General features: G+C 40.5%; 1 protein-coding gene across 6 annotated transcripts in view; it reads right to left on the reverse strand.

Annotated features, from left to right (window-relative positions):
- The window catches only part of Exoc6 (exocyst complex component 6), a 128515-nt gene that overhangs the window by 9277 nt on the left and 92217 nt on the right, over positions 1 to 27021 (reverse strand). For all 6 annotated transcript variants that reach the window (XM_027407453.2, XM_027407452.2, XM_027407455.2 and 3 more), the window contains one exon: positions 19468 to 19541. In XM_027407453.2, the coding sequence (XP_027263254.1) occupies positions 19468 to 19541 (74 nt within the window). The remainder of the gene's footprint in view (positions 1 to 19467; positions 19542 to 27021) is intronic.

Here is a 27021-nt window from a genome sequence, read left to right on the forward strand (position 1 = left end):
AAACCTACAATTTTCTAGAACTCCCACTAGAAACCCCAGTACAAGGAAGATGTGCAATTTGGGAGGCCCTTGTGAAAGCTCCTTGGTATCACTCTATCAGATTATAATTCCATCCAATAATACCAGGGCTCCCTTAGAATCTCACTGAAAGCCGAGCGGTGGTGGCGCACGCCTTTAATCTCAGCACTCAGGAGGCAGAGGCAGGTGGATCTCTGTGAATTTGAGACCAGCTTGGTCTACAAGAGCACCAGGACAGGCACCAAAGCTACACAGAGAGAAACCCTGTCTTGAAAAACAACAACAAAACAAACAAACAATCTCAGCGAAAGTGAGAAAAGGATAAGAAAGGCTGAATTGGTTTATTCATTTGTTTGTTTGTACAACCCAACCATATCCCCTCCCTCCTCTCCTCACAGTAGCTGCTTCACCTCTCCCCACCCATTCACTACTCTGCCTCTGTCTGCTGTTCCAGGAAAGGGCAGGCCTCCATGGATATCAACCAACCATGGGATATAAGCTACAGTCAGACTAGGCACCCCTCTCCTATTAAGGCTGGATGAGGCAAACTGGTAGAAGGAAACGGTCCCAAAAGCAGCAACAGAGTCAGAAACAGCCCCTGCTCCCACAGGAGTCCTACAAGAAGACCAAGCTACACAACTGTAGCATACATACAGAGGGCCTAAGTCAGCCCCATGCAGGTTCTTAGCAACTTTTTGAGATGTAACTTGAACCATCAAAATGATACATATGACTAATATTAAATCAGGTGATTGCTGCTCTTCTTTGAGGTGACACACCCACAGCTGCGTGTATCTTACTTCCTTCCACTCTCCCCTGGGAAGCCTAGACCCATGCTTGGACATGTCTTTCTTTCTGCAGCCTCTCTTTCTCTCCTAACCCACATGCTCTCGTCTACATTAAATAAATAAATAAATAAATAAATAAATAAATAAATAAATAAATAAGGACTCTGATGTAATCTCTACCTTTGCTTCATCATACTGAATAGTCTTCTCTACATCAAAGCCACGAATCCCAGTTTGGTCTGAGAAACTCCTCAGGATGCTGAGGTGACAACAGGTGTCTCTGTCCCTTAACCAGTAACAATCTGATTATTTCACTTGAATAAGATGATACTTAAGAACTGTTTTGCCAGACATAATGGTACACACCTTTAATCCCAGTACTGGGTGACAGAGGCAGGTGGATCTTTAAGTTCTAGGCTAGCTTGGTCTACAGAAAGAATTCCCAGACAGCCAGGGCTACACAGAGAAAATTCTCTCTCTCTCTCTCTCTCTCTCTCTCTCTCTCTCTCTCTCTCTCTCTCTCTCTCTCTCTCTCTCTAAAACAAAACAAACAAATAAATAACAGACATTTACTTCTCACAATTCTGGAAACATTCCATAATAGACACCAATACTGTCTACCAACTGTTTATGCCTTATTAAATTCCTATCCAACCAAGTTGCAAAAATGAAGCTACCTACACTTTGAATTAACCATTTAAAGAAGTTATAACTTGGGTCTTGTGGTGGTTTGAAAGAAAATGCCCAAAGGGAGTGGCACTATTAGGAAGTGTGACCTTGTTGGGGGAAGTGTATCACTGTGGGGGTGGGCTTTGAGGTCTTTTTTGCTCAAATTTCCTTCAGTGCAATAGTCAGTTGACCTCCTGTTGCCTGCAAGATGTAGGACTCTCAGTTATTCCCCCAGCACCACATCTGCCTGCATGCCACCATGTTCCCCTCCACTGATGATAACGGACAAAACCTCTGAAACTGTAAGCCACCACCCCAATTAAATGCTTTCCTTATCAGAGTTGCCATGGTCTTGGTGTCTCTTCACAGTAATAGACACCCTAACTAATACAGTTCTCAGCATCCTCTTCTACAGAATTACAGTGAAGGGACCATGACAAGCACTACATTTGATACTATAACAATCCAGTCTTTGTATCCGAGAAAATCCTAAGTGTAATAGGAAAGATAGTCATACAAACATGACTACCAGTCACTATGCTAATGCATGCATGGCATCATTAGAGCTGGTGTGTTGATTAAGTTAATAGTATGATGCATGGCATTATCAGAGCACATTGCTTGGAGAGGATAGAAAGAGGACCCCAGAAACTATCTTGTGGAGATCAGACTGTGTCCTGCTCTACATTATTCCACATGGCCTAAGCAGTAGCTTTCAGCCATGCCTTGCTGTGTATGACTATTTTACATTTAACTTTCCTTTGAGTACAAATGCAGAGGAAGGGTGACTTGCATATCTTGGTGGGCATGCAGACACCACCACCTGTTCAGCACTGCCCATAAGGAACGGGCTGGTAAATACAGTTTATTCCAGAAAATAAAAAGATCCCACCTACAAACTGATCAAAGTAGACAGAGAATATATGAATCAAAAGACATATTAAAACCTTATCAGGAAAAGCAAGCTGGAAAACTTGCAGAAACACGAGACTAACAAATGGTACAGCACCCTTACCTGGAACTCCATAATATGGAGAGGAGAGCAGCTAGCACTGTGAAGGAGAGACCCCCTCTGACCTATCATCTGACCGCACTTGTGACCAACAGGTAGGGAACTCATGGTGGGGGGTCACTTCACAGTTTGCTAACACAGCCTAGTCTGCCTATCCATCCATCCATCCAGACCTGCTCCTCACTTCTGTGGCCTTCATGTCCTGTCCTTCAACTCTAACTCAACTGAACACTAATATCTGGCTCTGTGGACCCTCCGGCAGGTCTCCTCCCAGGTTTGGTACGACTTTATCTAACCCTTGCAGATATTCTCTTTGCATGTGTATAGCTCTCTGTCTCTGCCTGCCTCCGGAGAAGGTATCTTTGAACTCTGCTGCATGTGGTGATATTTTGTTTATGATCTAACAAATAAAGCTTGCCTGAAGATCAGAGTGCAAAACTAGCCACACTAGTTAGCCAAAGAGGCCAGGCAGTGGTTGCACTCATCTTAATCCCAGCACTTGGGAGGTGAAAACAGGAAGATCAGGAGTTCAAGGCCACACTGCCCTACATGAGATTTAACAAGTATAAAAGAGAAACAGAGCTCACACCTTTGATCCCAGCACTTAGGATCCCACACCTTTAATCCCAGCACCATAGAAGAATATAAAGCTGGAAGAGATGGGAACTCAGTGCAGTCTGAGGTTTGGTAGAGACAGATGCAGTCTGGAGATGCAGTCTGAGGACAGGCTCACCCTTTAGGTCTGAGCATTGGTAGAGGTGAGAACTCTCTAGTGGCTGGTCACTCTGATTCTCTGATCTTCAGCTTTAACCCCAATATCTGACTCCGAGTTTTTATTATTAAGACCAATAAGAATCTGTGCTACAGCTGCAGCCTCTTTAACCCTTTTGCAGCTATTCTGTAACACACACACACACACACACACACACACACACACACACACACATTACTGTGAAGCATGTGTGACCTGAGTTCATGTTAATAATTAAGATTGGAATAAAGAATCTGTGCTTGCCAATAGCTACTATCCATGGAAACTGAGACTACCTGAAAAATTGCAACCAACAAAACCGACTTAGCTTCCAAATAAGTATTATTATTCATTGACATCATGAAAAGACAGAGTCATGCCCATCTGTGTTCCTAGGGTAGTACACTCTTAACAGTATCCAAATTGAGTGCGTAGTGTATGGAGTTGATCAAGGAAGGGTAGAGGAATTTTATGCATATAGGGACCACACAAGGGAGGTACCCAGCTGTACTTCTGGGAGTGCTACACACTCATTAAAAATGGCTACCACCTGAGAATGCAGAAAAGAAGGGCACATGCAAAAGTTAACAGTGAGAGACTGCCAGAGGCAGAGGTGAATGACAGGAAGTGCCTAAGGGGTGGAGAGCAAGAACTAGGGCACCAACACTCATCCTTCCCTCTCCCTCTAAACTAGAGAGAGCTACAGGATAGGGTGCCCCAGAACAACAGGAAAAGGGAGAAAAGAAATCTTTCTGCCAAACAGCTGAAGGCTGGGGCCACTTTATATTGGAATGGGGGGGGGGCGGTTCGGATGGCAACGGCACAGAAGAAATGAAAGAAAATAATATACACTACACACAATGAAAATGAAACAAGAAAAAGATCAGGAGTTAAAGAGTGGACACCAGAGTGAGAAGGAAATCACTTCCATTGAGTAATCAGGTATTTCAATCAGTGAGCATGAGGGATGCAGTCAGTGAGTGTCTGAAAAGGCAGTGTCTAACCACTTCCCACAGAGAAGATTTTCTAAAGTGCGTGTGTCTGAATGCACTGAGGCAGGAGGATTGCTGAGTTTGTGGTCAGCCTGGCCTTCATTTCACTCTCCCCACCACCATTAATTCATTAATCAAGAACTTTTTGATAATGTGCCCCTACACACACACCAGTACAGAGGGGAGGAATGCATTCCTTCCAAGTGCTAGCAGTGGGCCAGGCGCAGTGCTGTAGGCCTTTAATCCCAGCACTACTTGGGAAAGAGAGACAAGTGATCTCTGGGAGTTCGAGACCAGCCAGCGCTCCACAGTGAGATCCTGTCTCAAACAAAACAAAACAAAAATGATAGCAGAGTATGAAGAGTCCCCTGAGTCACCCAAATTTGAAGACAATGGTCATCTCACTGGCCCTAAAAAATACTTACAAATGAATACTAGGAATCTTGGTCCCAAAGTAAAGTCATATTATGATATATGTATGATATTCACCAAAGCCCAGGATACCTCTACTCTTTACTGTGGCAGTCTATTCTAGGAACTTTAGCCTATTTCTTTCAGAAAAAAAAAACAAAAAACAAAAAAAAACAAGATATTGATGATCTTAAGAACACTGACATAGCAAGAAGTAGCATGGGAAAGAATACATCGCCCATTTTCCCTGGTTGAAATGCTTCAAAATAAACTCTCTTACATAGGGGATGCCAATATCTCTCACTCCCTGATGGGGATGCCAGAGAGACAGCAATTCCATAATTGGAATCTCCAAAAAGAAAATGGGGGAATGAAGGGACCAGCTCCCCATTTTGGCAGCTATGACAGCCTAACACGTGCTTGCCTGACCTTGCCTTGGTCACTAGGAGGTCAGATGCCTGCCTCGTGGCAAGGAACCAATCAGAAGTTAGTTGGTAGTGTTATGCTTTACGGCTCTGGGTGTGCTTTACAGACAAGTGCACAGCAATGACGTGCAGAGCATAGCAACTGCCCTGGGAGGACCTATGGGCCATAACAACCAGTTGGCCAATCAATACAGGGCAAGTCCTCCAAGCCTGGAGGCACACCAATCCTGAACCTGTGGGTACCCCTAGACACTCCCCTTACGCTGCCCTATAAGATCTCGGTCCCGTGACTTCTCACAGCCTTTTCCCAGCCATCTGCCATGGTGGATGGATGAAAAGCCAGAGCTAACATGGGGTTAGCTCATTAAACAACTGCAATAAAGCCTCCTGCTGTTTGTATTTGATCCCCGGCATTGTTTTCCCCAAACTCCTGCATACATGCAGAATGCTAACGCTTACATCATAATAAGGAGCAGTCCATGCCTGCCAAACTGTACTTACACAGTGTATATTTTTCCACATAGCTGTTAAGTATATTGTCATATTACTTGGTAGCTCTCTTTAAAATGATTGGCATACTTTTGACAGTATATGGAATATCATTTCTGAAGGCTTTCTGAAATAGTCACAGCTACTCACTGTATATGGACAGTATTTATGACATTATGTACAGTGAAAATCTTGAGATCTATAATACCTAACAACAAGGACACATACTTCAATAAGCTCTCAAAGCATGCACTTAAGTGTGTTCAAAAATATGTGTGAATTATAAAGTGTGAGGAAGGAAACAAACCGGCTACTCTGAGAGACTGAAGAGATGGGGAGGGGGGCGAGAGAGAGCTTTTTCTTTGAGGTTTTAAACAGTTCCCTGATCTTGATAATCGAACTGTAGCATCACTGGGGAAAGCCAAAGGAAGAATTGTACCAGGGACCTGTTTGGTGTATAACTGTTTAAAAATGGGTGTATAACTGTTTAAAAATGAGAAACCAGGCTAGAGACAGTTCCATGGTGAAACACATGCCTTGTATTATAAATCCCTCAGCAGAGAAAACATGCTTTATCTCAAAAAATAGTTTCCTATACAATACAGCAGCTCGAACTTAGTTCTTAAAAGAACAGTTAAACCTGAGTCTAAAATGTATATTCATAACTGAAGGTATGAGCACAAGTCACCTACATATTTAAACATAAACCATGATCTTCTACAGTAATGACACTGGAACACAAAGAGGAAAAAAGGCAAAAGCCATTTAGGATCAGACTAATCCTTCATCATCTAAGCTTTCCCAAAGGCAGTGTACTTTTCTAATATCTGGACTTGGAGGTAAACTCTGTGAGATGTCTGGTCTTGTTATATTCAGGAGTAAACCCCAATACCTCTTCCTTTAATTCGCTGGCACTTCAGATGAATTTAGAATTGTCTAAGAATTAAAAGCTTGCTGGAGGATCTGTATGGACACTTATTGTCTCACTACTGTAGTTAGTCAAGTGTGTTTGGATACTACAACTTTGGCAAATCTCATTAGAACTCAGACTTCAGACTTCTAAAGCAAGTTCCTGTGAAGGAGTTACATGGGCAAGTTTAATCAAGCAGGGTGTATATACAATATAGTAACAAATATAATGCAAACAAAAGATTTGTTTAATTATAGTGGAAATAATTGTTATTTAAAAGTGACTTCTTCATAAAAGAATAAAATAGACTAGCGGCAAAAGAATGGTATGTTATGATGCCTTAAGACTAGAAACAGAAGACAGAGATTTCAAAGTAAAGTCTTGGCAGACGCCCAGTCTCCATGGCAAGAGTTCTGGCCAAACACTTCCTTCAGAACCTCCAAGACTTGTTCATGTCCCCAGACAGAGAATCCAAGGTTGTTTGTGCCAAATGTAATTTGAGTCTTGCAAATTTACAGGGGTCTCCTGTTTTTCCCTGGTGGCTGACAGAATCTCTTTCCTAACATTTGCAGCCTGTAATTATTTGGGAGTATGGTCTGTGCATAGAAAGATTGAAGAGAGAAGGTGAGGAGGATAAAGGGAACAAGAAGGTGGATGTCCAAGGTGCTTCCTCTCTCAAGCAGCACTGGGTGGGGAGAAATGCCAGCTCCAAATAGTTCCCCATCATCTTCACCCGGGCCACCACCCTGCCATTGCTCTGAGGAAATATGCTAGGTACAGGACGACGGCAGCCGATGACTCAATCAGTCGATGGTCCTTGTATGTGTCACATAAGTCACTAGCTTTAGAAATGAGGAGAAAGCATGTCAGGGAAGAGATCTCTCCCAGCAGTGAACCATACAGTCCTTCCTACTAAACAAACAGCTGACATAGTTCAGAAAACTGTTTTCTAAGGCCATGACATACTTACTAAGAGAGGTAGAAGCCCATGAAGCCTCTGGTGCTCCATCCAACAGTGATCTTACTAGCACACCATGCCAGTGGCTTCCTGTTCACACTTTACCAGTGTCTGTCCTTTTGCCAAGATAACACTGTCTTGACACGAACTAACTCATCTCTCAAATAGTCTAGTTCTTGTTCGTTTGTTGAAGCAGGGCCTGAGAGAACAGCCCAGGCTGGCCTCAAACTCATGGCTTTCCAGTCTGTCTGTCAAGTGCTCAGGTTACAGGCATACACCACTCACCACTGGCCCAGCTTATGTCTACTGCCGACTTGTACTTCTTTACTATTTGGCTATTTGAGGAACTCAAGAGAGATTTATTTAGTAAACAGATAAAGAAAACCCATTTATATCTTGAGCTTCTGACTGCAAAACATTTTAGGATTCCCCTAACAAATGTTTATTTATAAATCACATTGTTCCAAAAGGGCTTTACAGCAACCAACAAACAGATGGAAAAATCTATGCAATGTAGCAACCAAAAGAATCCAGGGCCAGGGGAAAGCCAGCATGGGAGAAAGATGATGGGAATGTACAGAATGCAAGTGGTGCTATACTGCACACCCGTGTTTTCTGCTTAATTAGAAAACACACTATTCCTGAGATAGAGACAAACTCAATATATGCAATACTTAAAATAAAAATTGTGTGTCTATATGATGGTATCACTGTAAAACAGTCAACCACATCAATAAGCACCATTGACTGAATCATCTGTATCTGAGCTACCAAAGTAATCTGACCCTAATATTGTCTTTTTAAACATCTATTCTCCTAAAGCAATCAGAATAATCTTTCAGATTTTAAACTAGAACAAGATACCCTTCAAGTCAATGGTGGCGCACGCCTTTAACCCCAACACGCAGGCAGGCAGATCTCTGTGAATTCAAGGCCAGCCTGATCTACAGAGTGAGTTCCAGGACAATCAGAGAAAGCCTGTCTTGAAAAAACAAAACAAACAAAACCAAAAAAAGATACTCAACACATTTTGGCTAATTCCCCAGCACACTTACTATCCCACACTCCTTTGCCAGGTCGTGCATGGATATTCTGTGCTGATAGTACCGTGTCATCTGCCTCTCTTCCCGGCTCACTACATAACAGCCACAAACATAATTTTCCTGTCCTTTGGCATGTCTCAAGACTCTGCACTTTCTACACCCTCACATCTTCCCAGTTCATTCAGGGATCTGCTCAACGGTCACTTCCTTAAAGAGGAGTTCCTGATCAATAAAGTTTGAACTGCCCACTTCACTTCCAGTCACAAATGACATGGACGTGTTTTTCTTTTCTCGTACCATCTGGCAGCTCTTTGAAGTTCCATCTAAAGTTATTTGAAATCATCACTATCTGTTGTGGCTCTCCTTCTAACATACAATTCGGCAAACAGAAATGAAACTATGAGAGCAGCATTTCTGCCTGCTCAGTCACCATGGCTTCCCAGCACTTATAGGCAGGGTATGTGTTCATCTGTAAACACACAAAGAAACATCTGAAGTTGAAACAGCTCTTGGCGATCTGGATTAATCTGACCAGCTTTCAATTTCTAGAGTAGTTGTGGTTAGTTAGCATTTTTAGGTCAGACATGTTTCCTCTGAAATGGAAACATCAGGCTTCTTCTCAGAAAGAAGATACACACACACAAAATTCTGTACAAACCTGCTAAAAAAAACTCATCATTTCCAGGTTAGAACTCATGATCAAAAGGCATGCAAAGAACTCTGTAATGTGATCCAACCTATAGCTTATCTCTCCACGAGTAAAAACTAAAGAAAATAAAGCAATAAAAGTCCACAAATCACCCATGTAGTTTTTTGTAAAGTAGTAAGATAAAGCAGTCAGATGAGTGAAGCCTCTGGCATTGTGGCGTATGACTGTAATGCCACCACTTTTCAAGGCTGGGGCCAGCACAGGCTACAGAGCAAGTTCCTGGACAGCCTGCACACATAAGCAGATACTCTCAAAACAAGAGCAGAAAGTTAAATAGATGAATGAACATACCAATACACTTGCCAGGCGTAGTGGCGTACACCTTTAGTCCCAGCGCTTAGGAGGCAGAGGCAAGCAGATCTCTGTGAGTTTTAAGGCCAGCCTGGTCTACAGAGCAAGTTCTAAGACAGCAAGGGCTACATAGAGAAATCTTGTTTCAAAAAACAAAACAAAACAAAAACAACAGCAAACCCAAAACTATGTTTACATCATTAACATGTGACTAACACAAATCTGTGCCTTGAGAAAGAGCCTTGTGTTGCCTCTATAAAGACTAGCTCGAACTGTATCATACTAAAGTTACTTTGCTTTTTGGTGGGTTTTGAGAGGGCTGCTTGCTGACATGGCAGGAGAAGTTAGAATCAGGTAATGACATCCACTGAACAAAGCTCAGTGTTTCTTTCTCCACACATAGGTGCCTGTGACTAAGTTAACATGCAAAATAAGTCAACCGGGCAAAGAAATTCTATAAGCACTAAAAAAGTTTAACTGCTTCTTCATATTTATAAAGCCCTTAAATAGCAATGGGAGTTCTGGTTTTGTTTTAAAGATGTAAATTTGGCAATTTCTAGACAGTCTGTCTAAAGGGAAATATGTAATTACAGGCACAAAAGTCATGTCAAACTCTATTTCCTTTTTAACAGTTTTAACAATGAGAAAAATATAAAATCACTTTCATCACTTAAAAATATCTACCCTCCCATTTTCCATTTCATTTATAACATATGAGGAATATTAGTAAGGAAAACAGATACTAATGAACGTATCCATTATTTCTCTCTAAGCATGCATAATGCAGTTTAATAACCACAGACTGATGATTTGGTGAGGAATCTGACATTTGCTGGGATTTGAAGGTACATGAACTAGGATTTTAATTTCCCAATTAAATCCCTTCATTCTTCACAAGCAATCCAGTGTTGCCATTTCATGCCTCTTCAAAACAAGTTATTCTGTGTAATTGACTGCCTGGTTTGCTGCTCCTAAGCAGCATTAATCCTCTAGCAATTACCATCTTTTGTAAAGTCATCTCAATGCTTACAGAAAGGAAGTTCAACAAATTGTTTTTGAAAACCATTTTCATCATTTTTGTGTCATTTGCATTTTAATATTTAAGGAATTCATATAGATTTTAAAACACATCCAGCTACAATTATAACTGTGTGGGGTTGTTGTTGCTTTTCTTTTCTTTTCTTTTCTTTTCCTTTCTTTTCTTTTCTTAAGACATAGCTCTGGCTGGCCTCAAACTAACCGCGAGCTGCCTGCTTCTGCCCGCGTGTTGGGATTAAAGGTGTGAGCCACCACACCTAGCACTGAGACCCTTGGTTGTAAGAGACAGTGCTAGGGACCTATATGTAATGTGATAGTGGCCTGGCTAAGTCTGTTTTCAAACTGTGCCACACAAAACACTGCTTTGCAGCATATTAAGAAATCTGCATCTAAATTAAGTTTGGCAGAGAGCTCAGTAAGCTTCCCCAAGCCTTTAACATGATGGATCCTCTTTTTCATTCCACTGGTCTACATGTCTAAGGTTTATGCCGATGCTATGTTGTTTTGTTACTGGCATATCCCCAGCACTGCTCTGTCTGCTAAGGATCATCTGGAATTTTTTTTTGATGCTTCCATACGATTTTAGGATTTTTCTCTACCTCTGTGAAGAGTATCAGATTCTAATGGGGCACTGCACTCAATCTATAGATTATTTCTGATAATATTTTCACAAAATTAATTCTACTTATCCATGAGTATGCAAGGTCTTTCTATGCCTTCTTCAAAGTAAATAAGTTCTCACTGCAGGAGTCTGTTACCTCTTTTATTGTTAAGTTTATTCCTAGGGTATGTGGGTTTGTCTGGCAGGCTCATTATTGGAATATATAATTGCTACTAAAATGCTACTGATTTCTGTATGCCAATTTAGCTGAGAGTATTTATCAGGTCTACTAGTTTTCTGATGGAGCTTTTAATGTCTTTTCAGTACAGGATGATGTCATATGCAAACAAGGCAATTGGGTTTCTTCCCTTTATTTCTTCCTCTTGTCTTATCACTCTAGCTAAAACTTCAAGAAAGAGACTGAATGAGTAGAAAGAATGGGCATCCTGCTTTCTTGCAGATTTTAAGAGACATATATACACAAGTCCCCCTGACTTACTATAAGGTCGGCTGTCAGTCTGTCACACACACACAGCCTTTAAAGTTCAGAGATGTTCCTTCTATTCCAAGTTTATTCAGGGTTTTTAATCATGAAAGGATCTTGAACTTTATTGAAGGCTTTTTCTTTAATGATTGAGATGTCTGTGTGCTTTCTGTCCTTGAGTCTATTTATATACTATATTACACATTCATAGATGGTGGACCAAGGAAACTATCTTGCCATGGGTATGGCTTTAATATGTTTTTAAATTCAGTTTTTAAACATTTTATTGGGAATTTTTATATCTATGTTTATCAGAGAAACTAGTCTACCATTTCCCTTATTTGTTATGACCTCATCTAATTTTGATACTGTCTTACAGTTTCCGTTGTCATGATTAAACACTGTAACCAAAAGCAACTTGGGGAGGAAAGCATTTATTTTGCTTATATTTCCATATCACAGTTCATCACTGAAGGCAGTCAAGGCAGGAACTCAAACAAGGCAGGAATCTGGGGGCAGGAGCTAATGCAGAGGCCCTGGGGGTTTCTACTTAGTTGCCTGTTCTTCATGGCTTGTTCAGTCTGCTTTCTTGCAGAACTCAGGGCCAGCTCAGGGACAGCACCACTTACAATGGGCTGGGCCCTCTCATAATAATCACTAATTAAGAAAATGTCCTACAGGCTAGCCTGCAGGCCAATCTTAAAGAGGCATTTTCTCATTTGGGGTTCCCTCCTCTCAGATGACTCCAGCTTATGTCAAGTTGACATAAAACTAGCCAGCACAGTATCAGAACAATGCTGGCTTCACAGAATGAGTTTGGTTACTATTCTTTCTCTTTCTGTTTTATAGAATAATTTGAGAAGAATTTAGTGGTGTAACTGTCCAGTCCTGGGAGTGGTTAAAAAGGAAGAAGCAGACAATACCGAGTGATGATAAACGAGTGAGCAGCTTTTCTATGCTGCTGGCTGAAATATAAACTAGCATAACTCTTAGGAAAACCACTCCATAGTCTCTACTAAAACTGTTTACATATATACATTCCCTGGCTCAATAATTCCTAGATAAATGCCTCCACAAAAATGCATGCATATGCTCACTACTTGACATACAAAAATGTATGTGTTTGTACCACTTATGAAAGCAAGTATGGAATCAATTCATGTATGCCAATAATAGGATTATGAATTGGCAGTTATATTTGTACAAGGATAAACTAAACAGCAAAGAGAATGAATGAACCACAGCTGCACATAACAACATGCACACACTGCACAACACAACACTGAAGGAAAGAAGGAAAAATCAAAAGGTTATATTGCATAGTGTAATGTGTACAAAGCTCCAAGTCAGGCCAAAGTTACGTAGCATCAGAAATGACAGTGGATTGAGAGGGAAGGGTCAGGACTGGTAAGAAGCACAGTGAACGTGGCAAAGGGGTCAAGTCTTCATTCATGACCTGAGTGTTACAGAGAAAGTCACTCTGTGAAAAATCAGCACTATACCCATGATTTTGCTGAACATATACTGTAGTTACGTGCTACCTAGATTTATGAAACTTGATATAAGCTGGAGTCATTTTAGAAGTGAGACCTTCAACTGAGAAAATGCCCCCACCAGAGGGGCAAACCTGGGTGCATTTTCTTGACTGATGACTGATACAGGAGAGTCCAGCTTACTGTGGGTACAGCTACCCCTGGGCTGGTGATCCTGGGTGCTATAAAAAAGTAGGCTGAAGCCATGAGGAGCAAGCCAGTGAGCAGCGTCCCCCCATCACTCCTGCCTCCAGTCTGTGCCCTCCTTTGAGTTCTTGCCCTAACTTCTTCAATGACAAACTGTAATATGGGAGTGTAAGAGAAATAAAGCCTGTCACCCTTAAGTTGCCTTTGGTCATGGTGCTTTATCGCAGTAACAGAAACCTTAACTAAGAAAACTTAACAGTGTACATTTGAAAAGATGCTGTTGAGGTCTGGTGAGGCTCAGAAGTCAAAGCATTGGCTGCTCTTCCAGAGGACCTAGGTTCCATTCCCAACACCTACATGACATCTCACAACCATCTTGGGTTCAGTTTCATTGGTCTAATGCCCTCCCTCTGCGGGCAGCAGGCACACATGCGGTGCACATACATATATGAAGGCAAAACACCAAAACTGAAATTAGTAATAGTAAAAAGAAAGATGCTAAGAAATCCAAATACATTTTACAAAATTTGTATTCTCTCTGAAATCTCTACATGTAGTTTAAAGGAAGGGCCAGTCCTTTTCTCTTGCTGCTCCAAATCAAGTGCTTGAAAACAGGACCTAATTCTAGAAGAGATTAAAAACAATCATAATTGTTGTGGCCTAGCATATATTTGGAGAAGAAAATGACATACCTAACTAATAGTTAAAAAAAATCACATATTTGATGATAGTAATAAAATGTTTTAAAATAACAAAAAATTCCAGGGATCTGATGCCACCTTCTAGCACACAGGGGCAAGCAAGGAATATTCAATTTACTATGAGAATTATGCTCAGAAGCAATACAGTTTGGAAGATTTTAACTTTTTCATCAAAACGGCAAATTACTAAAAGTTTTTGTGATTAAAACACCATCTTTAGCTATGCATAGAGGCCAGAAGATGGCATTGGTCCCTGGAAACTGGAGTTACAGATGGTTGTGAACTGGCATGTTGGTGCTGGGACCTGAACCCAGGTCCTCTAGAAGAGCAGCCAAAATCCCAATCAAAAAGTGGTTAGTAAGGGCTGGAGAGATGGCTCAGAAGTTAAGAGCACCACCCAGCACCCACATAGCAGCACACGATTATCTGCAACTCCAAGTCTAGGGAATTTGACACTCTTACACAGACACACAGAATAAAAATAAAAATAAATCATTAAAAAAAAAAGAAAGTGGTTAGTTGCCTCTCTAATAGTCTTGACTACTGCACTAGTGGACACATCTTCCCTGGAAGGCTGGTATTGTTCACAGGGTTCACAGCTAGGGAAGACAGTTGAGAGGTTGTCTTTCCCAATAGCCCACAGGCACAGCACCTCCAGGAACTATGAAGATAGCCTGCAGGGAGAAAGCTGCCAGCTCAGTTCCAGCATGATTGCTCTATGTCCTGCAACCCAATGTGATGCTGCACATTCAGCAATAGGGTCTTACATCCAGCTCTGGTGGGCAACCACAGGCAAAGACACTAGCCTGTATCTCTTTGGAGGCCTCTAAAGTTCTTAGAGCCTTCTGATGGTCTTCTCTGTCATCTTAGTAACTTGTCTAGCTTTATGCAACAATAAATCTAATTCATATCCTGGTCAAAGTCATTAGTTTAAAAATACATTGGCCCCAATCAGAGACAGACATCTCTAGAGTCATGCTGAAGACAGCATTTCAGACAGATGTTTTATGTAATACATTCCCCCCCCCCCAAAAAAAAGAGCAAGGCAAATGTTCTATGTAGTGCTTAGAAAATGCCAGGCTGTTGAATGATCTTTAAAATTCTAATGTACCGAGTTAGTCTCCGAAAGATGAAATAAAAGAGAAAGTGTCTCTTGTGCCTCTATGCTAATATGGGTTGGAAATCTTTCTCTTTCCTAGTGTTGGTACCCAGCCCAGGGCCTCACCCATCCTAGGCAAGTGTTCTACTTGCCAGTTCTACTCCCAGCTTGGAACCCTTTTCTGAAGAAATGTTTTTCATCCTAAGAAATCAATGTTCCCAGAAAGACACTCCAGGAAATACTGCTCAAGAGTGAAGAGAAGACTTCAGCCAACATTTTTTGAGGCAAGAGATTGTTTTGTTAGCTACAACCCCACCTTACTACTCTACCATTCAATAAATTTAAAACTCTACATGTTATCCAAAGGAGAATCAAAACATCAAATGAAGCAGTATCTCATCAGCTGCAGTAACCCAGCATAAAGCTACAGCACCCATTAAGATTTAAGGCCATTATCAGGGAAGAATCATGCTCACAAGCTATTCAGGCTGGACACTTTAAATTTTTCCATCAAAATGGCAAAATTTTAAAGGTTTTATGATTAAAATACAACCTTAGCCATCTTAGCTACCCAGAAAATGCATTCGTTTGAGGTATTTCATTTTCCAGTGATATTTAGTAAAATGTATTAGGAATGGGTTGCCTCTGAGTACTATATACTAAGACACTATCTTACAGTAAAATAGCTTTCAAACCTTTAGGTTTTTGTATATCATCGAAAGAATGTCACATATTTTAAGTTCACTTGATTTTTTTAAAAAATGACCTTTGAATTAAAAAAAAAAGACCTATAAATATATAAAATGTCATCATTTTGCGACTTTCATACAGGAAGATGACAACTTCTATTTGTCAGAAAACCTTACACGTACAAATTGTGTTTAAATGGCTTGTTTAAATTGACTGGGCAGCACACCCCCACAGCAGCACCAGGACCGCTAATCCTCCACACTGTCTGTTAGGCTAGTAGGTCTTAAGATGTTGTTGAGATAACTGGCTTCCATTAGCAAGTCTGTGATTGGCAGGATGATAAAGTCTTTTCACTCACAGGTCAGCTATTTCCTTTTCTTTAGAGGAGGGCATTCCTGATGATCTATCTTTTAACCACAGTCTCTTATTGAGTCCCAATTCTCTTGCCTTCAGCTTTGATATGGTTCTAACTTTCCTTTTGTATCAACTCATACTTGTCATCAACTCCTCTATTCAGTGCAGCAAATATCAGGAGTTTGACCTCAGGGCAAAGTCCGGGTGGGCAGGTAAAATTCGACCATTGGACCTACTTCCTAATCTTTCATACCCAGCAATTCATGAAGCAGTATCAAATTCAAACTAGAAACCAGAAGCACGACCCCTTATACCTGCTATGAAAAGAGCTGCTTGCCTCTCTAAGTACACTTGAAAAGAACTGTCAGCCACCCTATTAAGACAGAAATGGATCACAGACCAGAGGGGAAAAGAGAAAGAAAAGTGAAGAAACTCAACTGAAATGTAAATAAAGGTGCTACTGCCCCTTTTTTTATATTGAGCGATAAACTCCTTCACACGAATGTAAAGACTCTATAATATCTATTTATGAAGTCAGATGTCAAGTACCACCAAAACTTTAAGGCATCAGTATTTAAAAAATCAGTAACACTGGACAGAATGAACTTGGATGATCTCATGCAAGACTTTTGTTTTTCAGGATCATTTTTGGTTTTTTGCCTATTCTCATATTGCATATTTCATAATGTGATTGCAAATTAATTTTAAAAGCAAATGTGGTGAAATACAGCTACCCTTTTTGAATTGATTAAATCTAAATCACTAAACTCATAAATTTAACTTATGGCCAAAGTGACAGAACAGCCAAACCCAAGAATTAGCTGTTTCCTTTCATTTTAGAGTATAAAAGTCTAGGGATAGTGAGTCACTAAATTTCAACATTAATAAAGAACAAAATTTAAGTCCCTTTTAAGACTAGAAAAATTAACTAATTAATAATCAGTTCATCAGAGTTTTCTTTCACTACTCTCTTCCATTTCATACTGACTACGACTACCATATAGTACAGTGGTATTTAATGTTTTCACAGCTATCCCTGTACGGTGGGCATTTTAGCAATTCCCCATATATATAGGTTTCTATATATAGGTTTCATAATTATGCATATTCACAGACAGTATCTAAACCCACTTAAAAGTCTCTCAAACAGTTTACAATTCAAAGAGGAAGTCAACCAGGACTTCATGTCTTCTAAATGCACATATTTTAAAAGTATAATTAATCATGACACAAGATGTTAATATTTATAAGTGCACCTTAATAATACAATCAATCCCCTAGGGAGTATATACATGCCTTACAAAGTAGCCATCTTTTTTTTTTTTTCCTTGAGACAGGTTTTTCTGTGTAGCATTGGCTGTCCTAGAACACACTCTGCAGACTAGGCTGGCCTCAAACTCACAGAGATCCGCCTGCCTCTGCCTCCCAAGTGCTATGATAAAAGGTGTACACCACCACCATCTGGTTTATAAAGTGGCCATCTATGCTATCTAATGACTCTGAAAGAAAAAGGCAACTGGGGTCAAATATATTTACACAAACAAAAAAACAGATTTTTTTTGGTGTGTTTAAGGAGAAAGCAATTTTGTTTCACTTAATACAATGCAAAGGGCAGTAAACAAGAGAGGCCTGTTTTTGTTAGTGGTGTTTTTTGTTTGTAGAGGAGGGTTGTTGAGCCAGTGATACCAGGTGACACCAGTGTATCACCTCACTCCCATGCCTGTTTGTTGTTGTTGCTCTATCAGCTGAGCTACACATATTCATCCCCTTGGGACAATAACAACTTCAATTCCATAAACTATGTGGTCTTATTCATAATCCTACAGACTTTGAACTGGCTAATGTATAAACTAGTTAACACCATCTAAATTCAGCGAAACAAAATCTCTGAACAGATTACTCACATCAGGTCATCTCCTCTGGGTTGGAGAAGATTAATAAGTGGCCATAAACTGCCTGAGAAATAAATACTTGATGAAACCTGTTTCCAACTTGTTACAGACTCTGCTTTCTATGTTAAACCATCCTTCTCCAAGAACAAAGGTAACCAACGGAAGTCCTCTGAAAGGACCTACTGCAAGAGAATCTCTTGTCGCCCACAGGAGCAAAGCTGAGCCTGACTTCCCAACTTAGCACAGCTAGCTGTCTATAGATCCACATCACCCAGAAGATGGGCCTTGTTGGTGTGATACTAAATACTGATTGTATGCAGAAAAAGTTAGGGCCTCACAGGAGCACTTTCTCAGCATCCTTGTAACCCTGACTTGAAACAGCACTCATTTCCACGGGTCTCACAGACTTACACAGGTTCCAGTCTTCCCAAAGGATGTCTAAAGGACACAGAACGAAATACCTTCTACTCTTTTGTATCAGCTTCAATCGCACTTCCTCACCAAATAATGAATACACAGGTGTCATGAGCACTTACTCCACTTCCGCTGTACATGAACAGCTAAGACAGCTCTGATCCCAAACATTTATTGAAATCGAGTTCCTTAAATGCTCAAGCTGTAGACTCCAGTGAGGTAAGGGTCTGTTCATAACAATGGTGGAGTTTCACCACGGGTCACCTCCATCCCCAAGGGAAATGAGTGTCTTTAACAGACTGGTCCCAGCGCCTTTGTTTTAATCCAGTCTCCATATGGTTTCTTGCCAAGGACAGCAGCCACCCCTGCTGTCAATCTAGCACTCCTGAACTCTCTAAGGGATTGCCCCTGCCTCTACACCCTCTGACTCCCCAGATTTACTAAGCTCCTTAATCCTAGGATTAAGAAAGAAAAAGAAAAAGGAGAAGAAAGAGGAAGAAAGGACTAAGAAGAAAAAAGTAGGAGGAGATAGAAAAAAGAAAATAAAGAATACAACAGAGCAGAAATGTCAAAACTGAAAAGTGAATAAAAGGCAGAAACAAGTTCACATTTGTTACTAAAGTTAGAACATTCTTACCAAAGAAAATATATAAGAATGAATTGCTTTTTAAAACCTAGTTTTATCCCTTTTTCTGGAGGCATACAAAAATTTGTAAATACTACCATTAATACAAGTCTAAACAAGGGATGACTTTCTAGTAATAATTAACAATGTTACTACTACTGATTTCTATATATGACCATGAAATTATTAAAAATGTTTTCATGAAATGAATAATTCTCATTATGAGAATGCTCCATCAAGTTTCTTGACACTGTATGAACACAAGTTCAGAGACGTAACAAGGACACAGCAATTAAAAAAAAAAAAAAAAAAAAAAAAGCATCTTCCAAAGATGGGTTTTCAGGGCAAACAAGCATTGTGGTACCATTAAAAATAAACTAATAAGGCAAGAGAACAGTAAGTGGAAGGAGTCAATACATCTTACTTGTCTGAGGTCGATGAACGCCAGCTGCAGGGTGTCCCCTTGAAATCCCGGCACAGGCTCAGAGCTGGCAAACACTATTTTAAAAATTTAAAAAATAAAAGGGAATCAGGAAAAGACTGAAAAAATCTTAAAGACTTTAATCGCTACATTTCTACTTATTACAAATGAAATATTTATACCATTTCAAACAAAGACCACTTACAACCTTCGATTTCTATTGAGCATGCTCTCCATACCCATTACCATAAATAAATTAATAATATAAAACTTCCAAACTGCCATTTCATCTGTAACCTTCAATCACAATAAATTCAGAAGGGCTGTCCTCCACATCTCAGGAGTAGTAAGACACTTCGGTCAAAGTGAAGCTGTCCGACTCTTATGGCCTTAGGTGAGCAGTCACAGCAGCACTTTGAAACCACTGATTCCAGGGCTGTCAACCAATCTCAAGACGTCTGCTTAGTTCCCCAGCTTGCACTATAAAAACCGCCTCTACCCAACAGCAATGAGAGCAGATGCCAAGGCAGGCTCTGAGCTTTATATGCAGCCCACAGGGAAGGTGTTCAAATAGCAAAGTCAGGATGAATTCAAGAACGTCTGCTCATGTCACTTAGTCATTTTTCATCAAGGAATTTTTGTCTTTAAAACGTAAGAATTTTTTGTTTGTTTGTTTGAATGGTTTTTGGTTTTTGTGAGACAGGGTTTCTCTGTGAAACAGTCCTGGCTGTCCTGGAACTCATACTATATATAGACCAGGCTAGCCTCAAGCTCACAGAGATACCTCTGCCTCCTGAGTGTTGGGATTAAAGGTGTGTACCACCACCACCTGGCATGAAAGAATAGCTTAAGATAAGATTTTTTAAAAATTAAAGATATTTTTCAATAATTTTGTGCTTTAAGAATTGTAATCCTAACAGCCAGGCTTGGAGGGTCAGGCTCACAACCCCAGCTGCTTAGGCAGCTGAAGACAATTCAAGGCCTGAGTTCAAAGTCAACCGGGGCAACCTAGGGAGACCCTGTCTCAACTTAAATAAAAAATGGGGAGAGGGGAGACTAACATAGCTCAGTGGCAGAGAGCTTGCATGGCAAGCTCTTAGTTCAATTCCAGTACCAAAAAAAGCATTTCAATTCCACTTTGTTTTAAATGAAAGATGATTAGCTCATAAGAAGACTTCAGTGTGTGTGTGTGTGTGTGTGTGTGTGTGTGTGTGTGTGTGTGTGTGTGTGTGTGTGTGTATGCATGACTAATAAATAAGCTGGTGTGCATGTGTGCACATGGATGCTGGAGACCAATGTTGAGTGTCTTCTTTAACCATGCTACAAACTTTATTTCTGAGACAGGGTCTCCGGTGAGGCTGGAGACCATCAATATGTCGAGAATGAGTGACCAGCAAGCCCCAGGACCCCGTCTCTGCCTCTCTAGCTCTAGAATTACAGGAACTTGCTGCCAAGCCTGGCCCCCTTCTTTTTTTGAGGTGGGGGATGGAGAGCTAAATTTAGGTTCTTGCTCTTGGCTAAGACTTTCTTTACTGAGCTGTCTCCCAGATCCAAGACTCTACCATTTAATTTTTTTAGAAATGTATTTATGTGTATGGGAGTTTTGCATGAATATATGTCTATGCACCATGTGTGTGCCTGGTGCCCACTGAGACCAGAAGGGGGTGTTAGATCCCCTGGAACTGGAGGTACAGACAGTTGTGAGCCACCAAGCCACCAAGTGGGTACTGGCATCTGAACCTAGGCCTTCCCAAAGAGCAGCCAGTGCTCTTATCTACCAGATCCATTTCTCCAGCTCCACTGTTAAAAAAAAAAAAAAAAAAAAAAAAAAAAGTGCGTGCATGTGCATGTATTCATACATACATGCCATGGCCTACATGTGGGAGCCAGACAGCAACTTCCAGAGTCCATCCTCTCCTTCCTTGCACCATCTGGGTCCCAAGGATGGAACTAAGGTTGTCAGGGTGGCAGCAACTGCTGAGCCGTTACCTGCTGAGTCATGTTGCCTGCCCAATTCATCTTTATGCAAGTGTCTCTGATTCTCCCTCCCACTAATACCTCAGTTTTCTTACAAACATTATAGAATGTCTACATGTGAACTTAACCAAGCTAGTATTTTAGGAGTTATTTATAATTCTGCCTGTATACTTCTTGGAATAACAAAACTAAGTCTCAAGTTTAATGCATTTTATATGAAACAATAGTTTAGCAACATAAATAATTATAAATAAACAAAACTTAACTCAGCCTAATTTACCTGGTTTCCCTTCTTTGGGGACTACAAAGTTCAGAGTAAGTTCCTGCTTTGTTGAGATAATAACATCACCTCGAGTATCAACTTTCTGCTTCAGCACTTTGTCGAGTGAATTAGTCTTTTATTTTAAACAGACTACTACCAAAATCTTTTCATAATTCTCTGGAACACCACTAAAAATCTTTTATTTCTCTTTGTATAAAAGGCTCAGAATGACCCGGTTTATTTCTGTCCAGCTTTTCTAAATACTCGGCACTCTTTCTTATAGTTTTAACATCAATCCCCACTCCGTGCTTTTCCCTAAGCTCTCTTGTTAATATTATTCCCTTGTTCTTCTTGAACTGGTAAGTCGGCTGATCAACTACTGGAGGCAGTGCCACAATCATGAGGAAGCCCGATGAGGTCAAGGGCCTCTCCACAAATCATGGCTCACTCAAGAGTCAGTTTTCCTCTCTCCCTCCCTCCCTTTCTCTGTCCCTGTCTCTCTTGCCCGAACCTTCCTTTTTTTCTTTTTCTAAATAGTGTTTCCATATACTGTCCAGACTGGGTTCAAATTTGTATGATCCAGTGATCCTCCTGCCTCAGTCACCCAAGCAACTAGGTGTACTGCAGTGCAAACGAACCTGGCTAATTAGTGGATATTAAATCACTTTGATATGCACCTTTCAAATATAATTAACCAAGAGGTGCCATCACTCCCCAAACACACACACTCCCAGGTTCTTTGATAGGCTCCAGCTAAAGACATAATCAGATGATTGGAATCATCTTTTTTGGGCCCTCTAGTACCAGAAGACAAGTTTGTTTTTGTTGTTTTTTTTTAATGACTTTATTTATCCTTATTTTATTTTCACTGGTGTTTGTCTGCATGTGTATGTGTGTGCGGGTGTCAGAAGCTCTAGAACTGGAGTTACAGACAGTTGTGAGCTGCCATGTGGGTGCTGGGAGTTGAACCCAGGTCCTCTGGAAGAATAGTCAGTACTCTTAACCATTGAGCCATCTCTCCACCCCCAGAAGACAAGTTTTTAATGAAAAGATGTATAGCCTCTTTTCACTTGATAGCTAATTTACTCCTGCCAATGGTACTTTCCACAATGAAAAATGGCGTTGCGTCATACAGTGGCAACAGATATTGGAGTTTCTCTATTCCTATTAGATCTTAATTGAAGAATAAGAAAACCTATAATAGCTGGTTAAAAATAAAGTTTTCTAGAAGGTGAAGAGATAGTTCACAGGTTAGGCACACTTATTGCAGAGGGCTGAGGTTTAGTTCTGAATAACCACATGGTGTCGCACAACCATCTCTAACTCCAATTCCAGGGATCTCCCCTCCCTCTGCTGTTCTCCATGGCACAGGCATGTGCTTGGTGTACATACATACATGCAGACAAAATACTTCTACATACAGCGCCAGATGATGGGGAATGTACTTCTGTGTATGTTTATCTTATTGATTGTTGAATAAAATGCTGCTTGGCCAATGACTAGGATTCCCATCTGTTAGCTCAGTCTTAATTATCATAATTCTATATATTTTATAAGACTTATCTTATGGGAAGCCTTCCATTGGTACCCTCCCTTGCCGGTGGATCACATCGCGTCGCTGGAGGATGCGAAGGGGAAAAGGGGCCATTTCCTGTTTCTCCTTGCATAGATATGAGTCTCCTTGCTACGTCACTTCCTGCCTGAATCACCACCTCTCTACTACATTTCCCAGAATCCTCTTTGACTCCTAGTCCCGTCTAACTTGCTGCCTCATTGGCCAAACAGTACTTTATTCAACAATCAATAAGATAAACATACACAGAAGTACATTCCCCATCATACACCAGATAAAAATCTTTTTAAAAATGAGTATCTTCTAATTAAAAGAAAATACCTAGAATCACATAAGGCCTTCCTATAAGACACGCACAGAAAGCAGCTCAATTTCAGTCATGCTTGTAACTGTAATATATTTAATTCTCAAACTTATGGTCCTTCTGCCTCAGCTTCCCATGGTAGGGTCCTGGGTTTGTACCACCATCTCTGGCTTCAGAATTTTTCTATATTGAAAACAATCTGGGCAGGGAAGAGACCAGTGGTGGAACAGGTTTCTGGGGTACACAAGGCCATGGTAAGATTCCTGGCACCACAAGTTTAAAAAAAAAAAAAAAAAAAAGAACGAATCTGTCCTCTTTCTTCCCCTCAATTCCTGTTTAAGACATGACAATTAAAAGTTCATAGGCTTGGCATCAAACCCAATCGTGCAGTGTCAAAATTATAATATAAATTTGTATAGCATTTTATAGATCAAAAAACACTTTCTCATATACCATATGCTTTGATTATTATAACAACTTATTTTGGCAACAGGGCACATAGATGATAGCTTATAAAAAATCTTCCAAGCAAAGAGATACCCACTTTGAATATCCCCAACAGTCAGCTCAGTTGAAAAGCTGCCAGCTCTTTGTTCAATAGCAGAGAAAAATTAAAAGTGAAGTGACTTGCCCAGGACCACACAGCTAAATCTGTCATCCTGGCACTTGATCCATTGATCCAGAACCTGATTAAGTATTCAGTCTCTCACTACTATCCCCTTTTCACACAGAATTTAACCAATACAGTCAAAGCAGCAGTTTATATCTCTCAGGGCTTATTCCTCTAACATTTTCTAGGTATAGAAGGTGATTTAGCAATCTCAAATCACACAACACAGAGAACATTTGTAATAATAGGCCACTCAATTTGACTGGCAGCTTCATACTTTTTCTTTATTTCTTCAAAACTCAAATACAGTGAACCCTACAGTCTCCCTCAAGTCTCAGCTATCTCTCTCCTCGCTCAAGTTATCATCATTTCTTGCTTGGATTACTAAACGCTCCAGTATGCTGTATTGGCTGCTTCTCTTTCCTTTCCAGTGATTAATGTCAGATGGAATTGTTACTTGGGCATTTCAAAGTTGAGCATCCTGTAATGGTTCACCATCACCCTCACAGTAAAACAAGACTTTTAAAAATGCCCTTTGCCTACCTCTCTGGCCTGATCTCTTAAGACTTTCCTTAAACTCTTTCCAAACAAGGTTGCCTAGACTTCCTTGCACACACCAGTCTCTTTTCATAATGCCTTTGATCCTCTTGCCTGGGGCATTCTTCTTCCCTTCCACCTGTGTAACTCTTACTTATCCTTCAATTCAATCATCACCTTCTGTGGGAGACGTCCATTATCCCCGGAGATTGTAAGTTGTTTCCTCTGTGTTCTCATTGTAACTTCCTGTATGAATCCTACTACAGTGCCCATTCTGCTGCCTTCTAATTGTTTATTCTGTCCGGGTTTTCCCATGAAACCATGCACTCCCCAACTGTAAGAATTATACTTTCATCCCTAACTCCTACTACCTAAATAATAAACATGCGCTGGAAGTTTAATAAGTGAACAGAGAGAAAAGAAACAAATGAGCAATAAATTCTACAGGGCACAGCCTGTAGTTAACATGTTATCTAGCTTGTTGAGTAGCTCTAGAATGGCATGGTTCAACAGAACAGCCTGCGATGATGGAAAAGGGTCTATGACTGTGCTGCAGAATCGATAGTTTTAGCTCATATTAATTTAATAGCCACATGTGGCTATTGGGTAATGTAAACACAAAATACTGTGTACATGTTTAGGGTATTCTTATCAGAGCAACTGAGTGGGTGAGAATATTCCTAACACATTCTTCAACAAAACTGAAATTTTGAGCTCTTCTATCGAACAGAAAGCTCCTGGGAAGCAGAGATTTCTTTACCTTTATATAGCCAGAGTCTGGTATACAGGAAATAGTAAGCAAGTGTGTGCTGAATGAGGGATACATAATAACAGACAATTCTTTGCCATCAATACTGATTCATGACCCCACAGAGGATCTCTACCTTGGTTACTCAGTTATGCCTTTAAAGATGTTTTCAAAACATAGAATGATTTTGGTCTTCAAACGTATTTTAATATAGCTTCTAAGCTTTAAAACAAAAGTACTGGGTTGCCTTGACCAGCCATACTTAGTCTTACTACAACTGGATATGCCACATTTTGTCAATATCCGTGGGAGGCCTGCTCTTTTCTGAACAGAAAGGAAGAGGAGTGGATGGGTGGCTCTGGACTGGGAGGAGAGGAAGGAAGGGAAATTTTGGTTGGGACGTTAAATAAAGAAATAAATAAAATTTAAAAACTTTAAGAAGGCTGGGAGGCCTGGGCAATCTATGTGGCCTCTTTTGGTGGAACCAGTATTTACTCCTAGTATACAAAAGGATTTTGGGAGCCCATTCCCCATGGAGGGATACTCTCTCAGCCTAAATACATGGGGGAGGCCCTAGGCCCTGCCCTAAATGATGTGACAGACTTTGATGATCCCCCATAAAGGTCTCACTCTCCCGGGGGAGTGGGACAGGGGTGTGTGTGGGGGGGCATGGGAGAATGGGAGGGAGAAGGAACTGGGATTGATATGTAAAATGAGATTGTTTCTAATTTAAATAAATAAATAATAAAAAATCAAGAAGGCTATTCTAAATATCCTGTTTCATAATCTTAAACCAGGCAGTGGTGGCGCACGCCTTTAATCTCAACACTTGGAAGGCAGAGGCAGAAGAAGGCAGATCTCTGAGTTCAAGGCCAACCTGGTCTACAAAGCCAGTTCCAGGACAGCCGGGGCTATAAGAAGAAACCCTGTCTTGAAAAACCAAAAAAAAAAAAAACCCAAGCCAGGTGGCAGAGGCAGATCTCTGTGAGTTTGGGGCCAACCTGGTCTACAGAGTGAGTTCCTGTATAGGCTCCAAAGTTACACAGAGAAACCCTGTCTAGAAAAACAAAAACAAAAAAGAAGAAAAAAAATAAAACCAACAAAAACCAAAAAAACACCAAACATAATTTTTGGACTTTACTTTCTGACATTATTGCTATATTATTAATTTTTTTTTTTTTGAGACAGGGTTTCTCTGTGTAGCCCTGCCTGTCTTAGCACTTGCTCTGTGGACTAGCCTGCCTCTGCCTCCAGAATGCTGGGATTAAAGGCATGTGCCACCAGTGTCTATTTTACGTGTGTGTGTGTGTGTGTGTGTGTGTGTGTGTGTGTGTGTGTGTGTGTGTGTGTGTGTGATACATATGCACTCATGTAAACCAGAGGACAATTTGCAGGTCAACTTGACAACCCCAGTTTCTTCTCCTTTTCTCTCTTTTTAAAATTTGTCAAAAACTTTTTTAACATTTTATTTATTTGTGTTTATGCTCATATGTATATGCACAAATTTCTCAGAAAATTTGACATTAAAATATGTAGTTGGAACTCA

The sequence above is a fragment of the Cricetulus griseus genome, chromosome 3 (assembly GCF_003668045.3).
Source record: "Cricetulus griseus strain 17A/GY chromosome 3, alternate assembly CriGri-PICRH-1.0, whole genome shotgun sequence".
Lineage (NCBI taxonomy): Eukaryota > Metazoa > Chordata > Mammalia > Rodentia > Cricetidae > Cricetulus > Cricetulus griseus.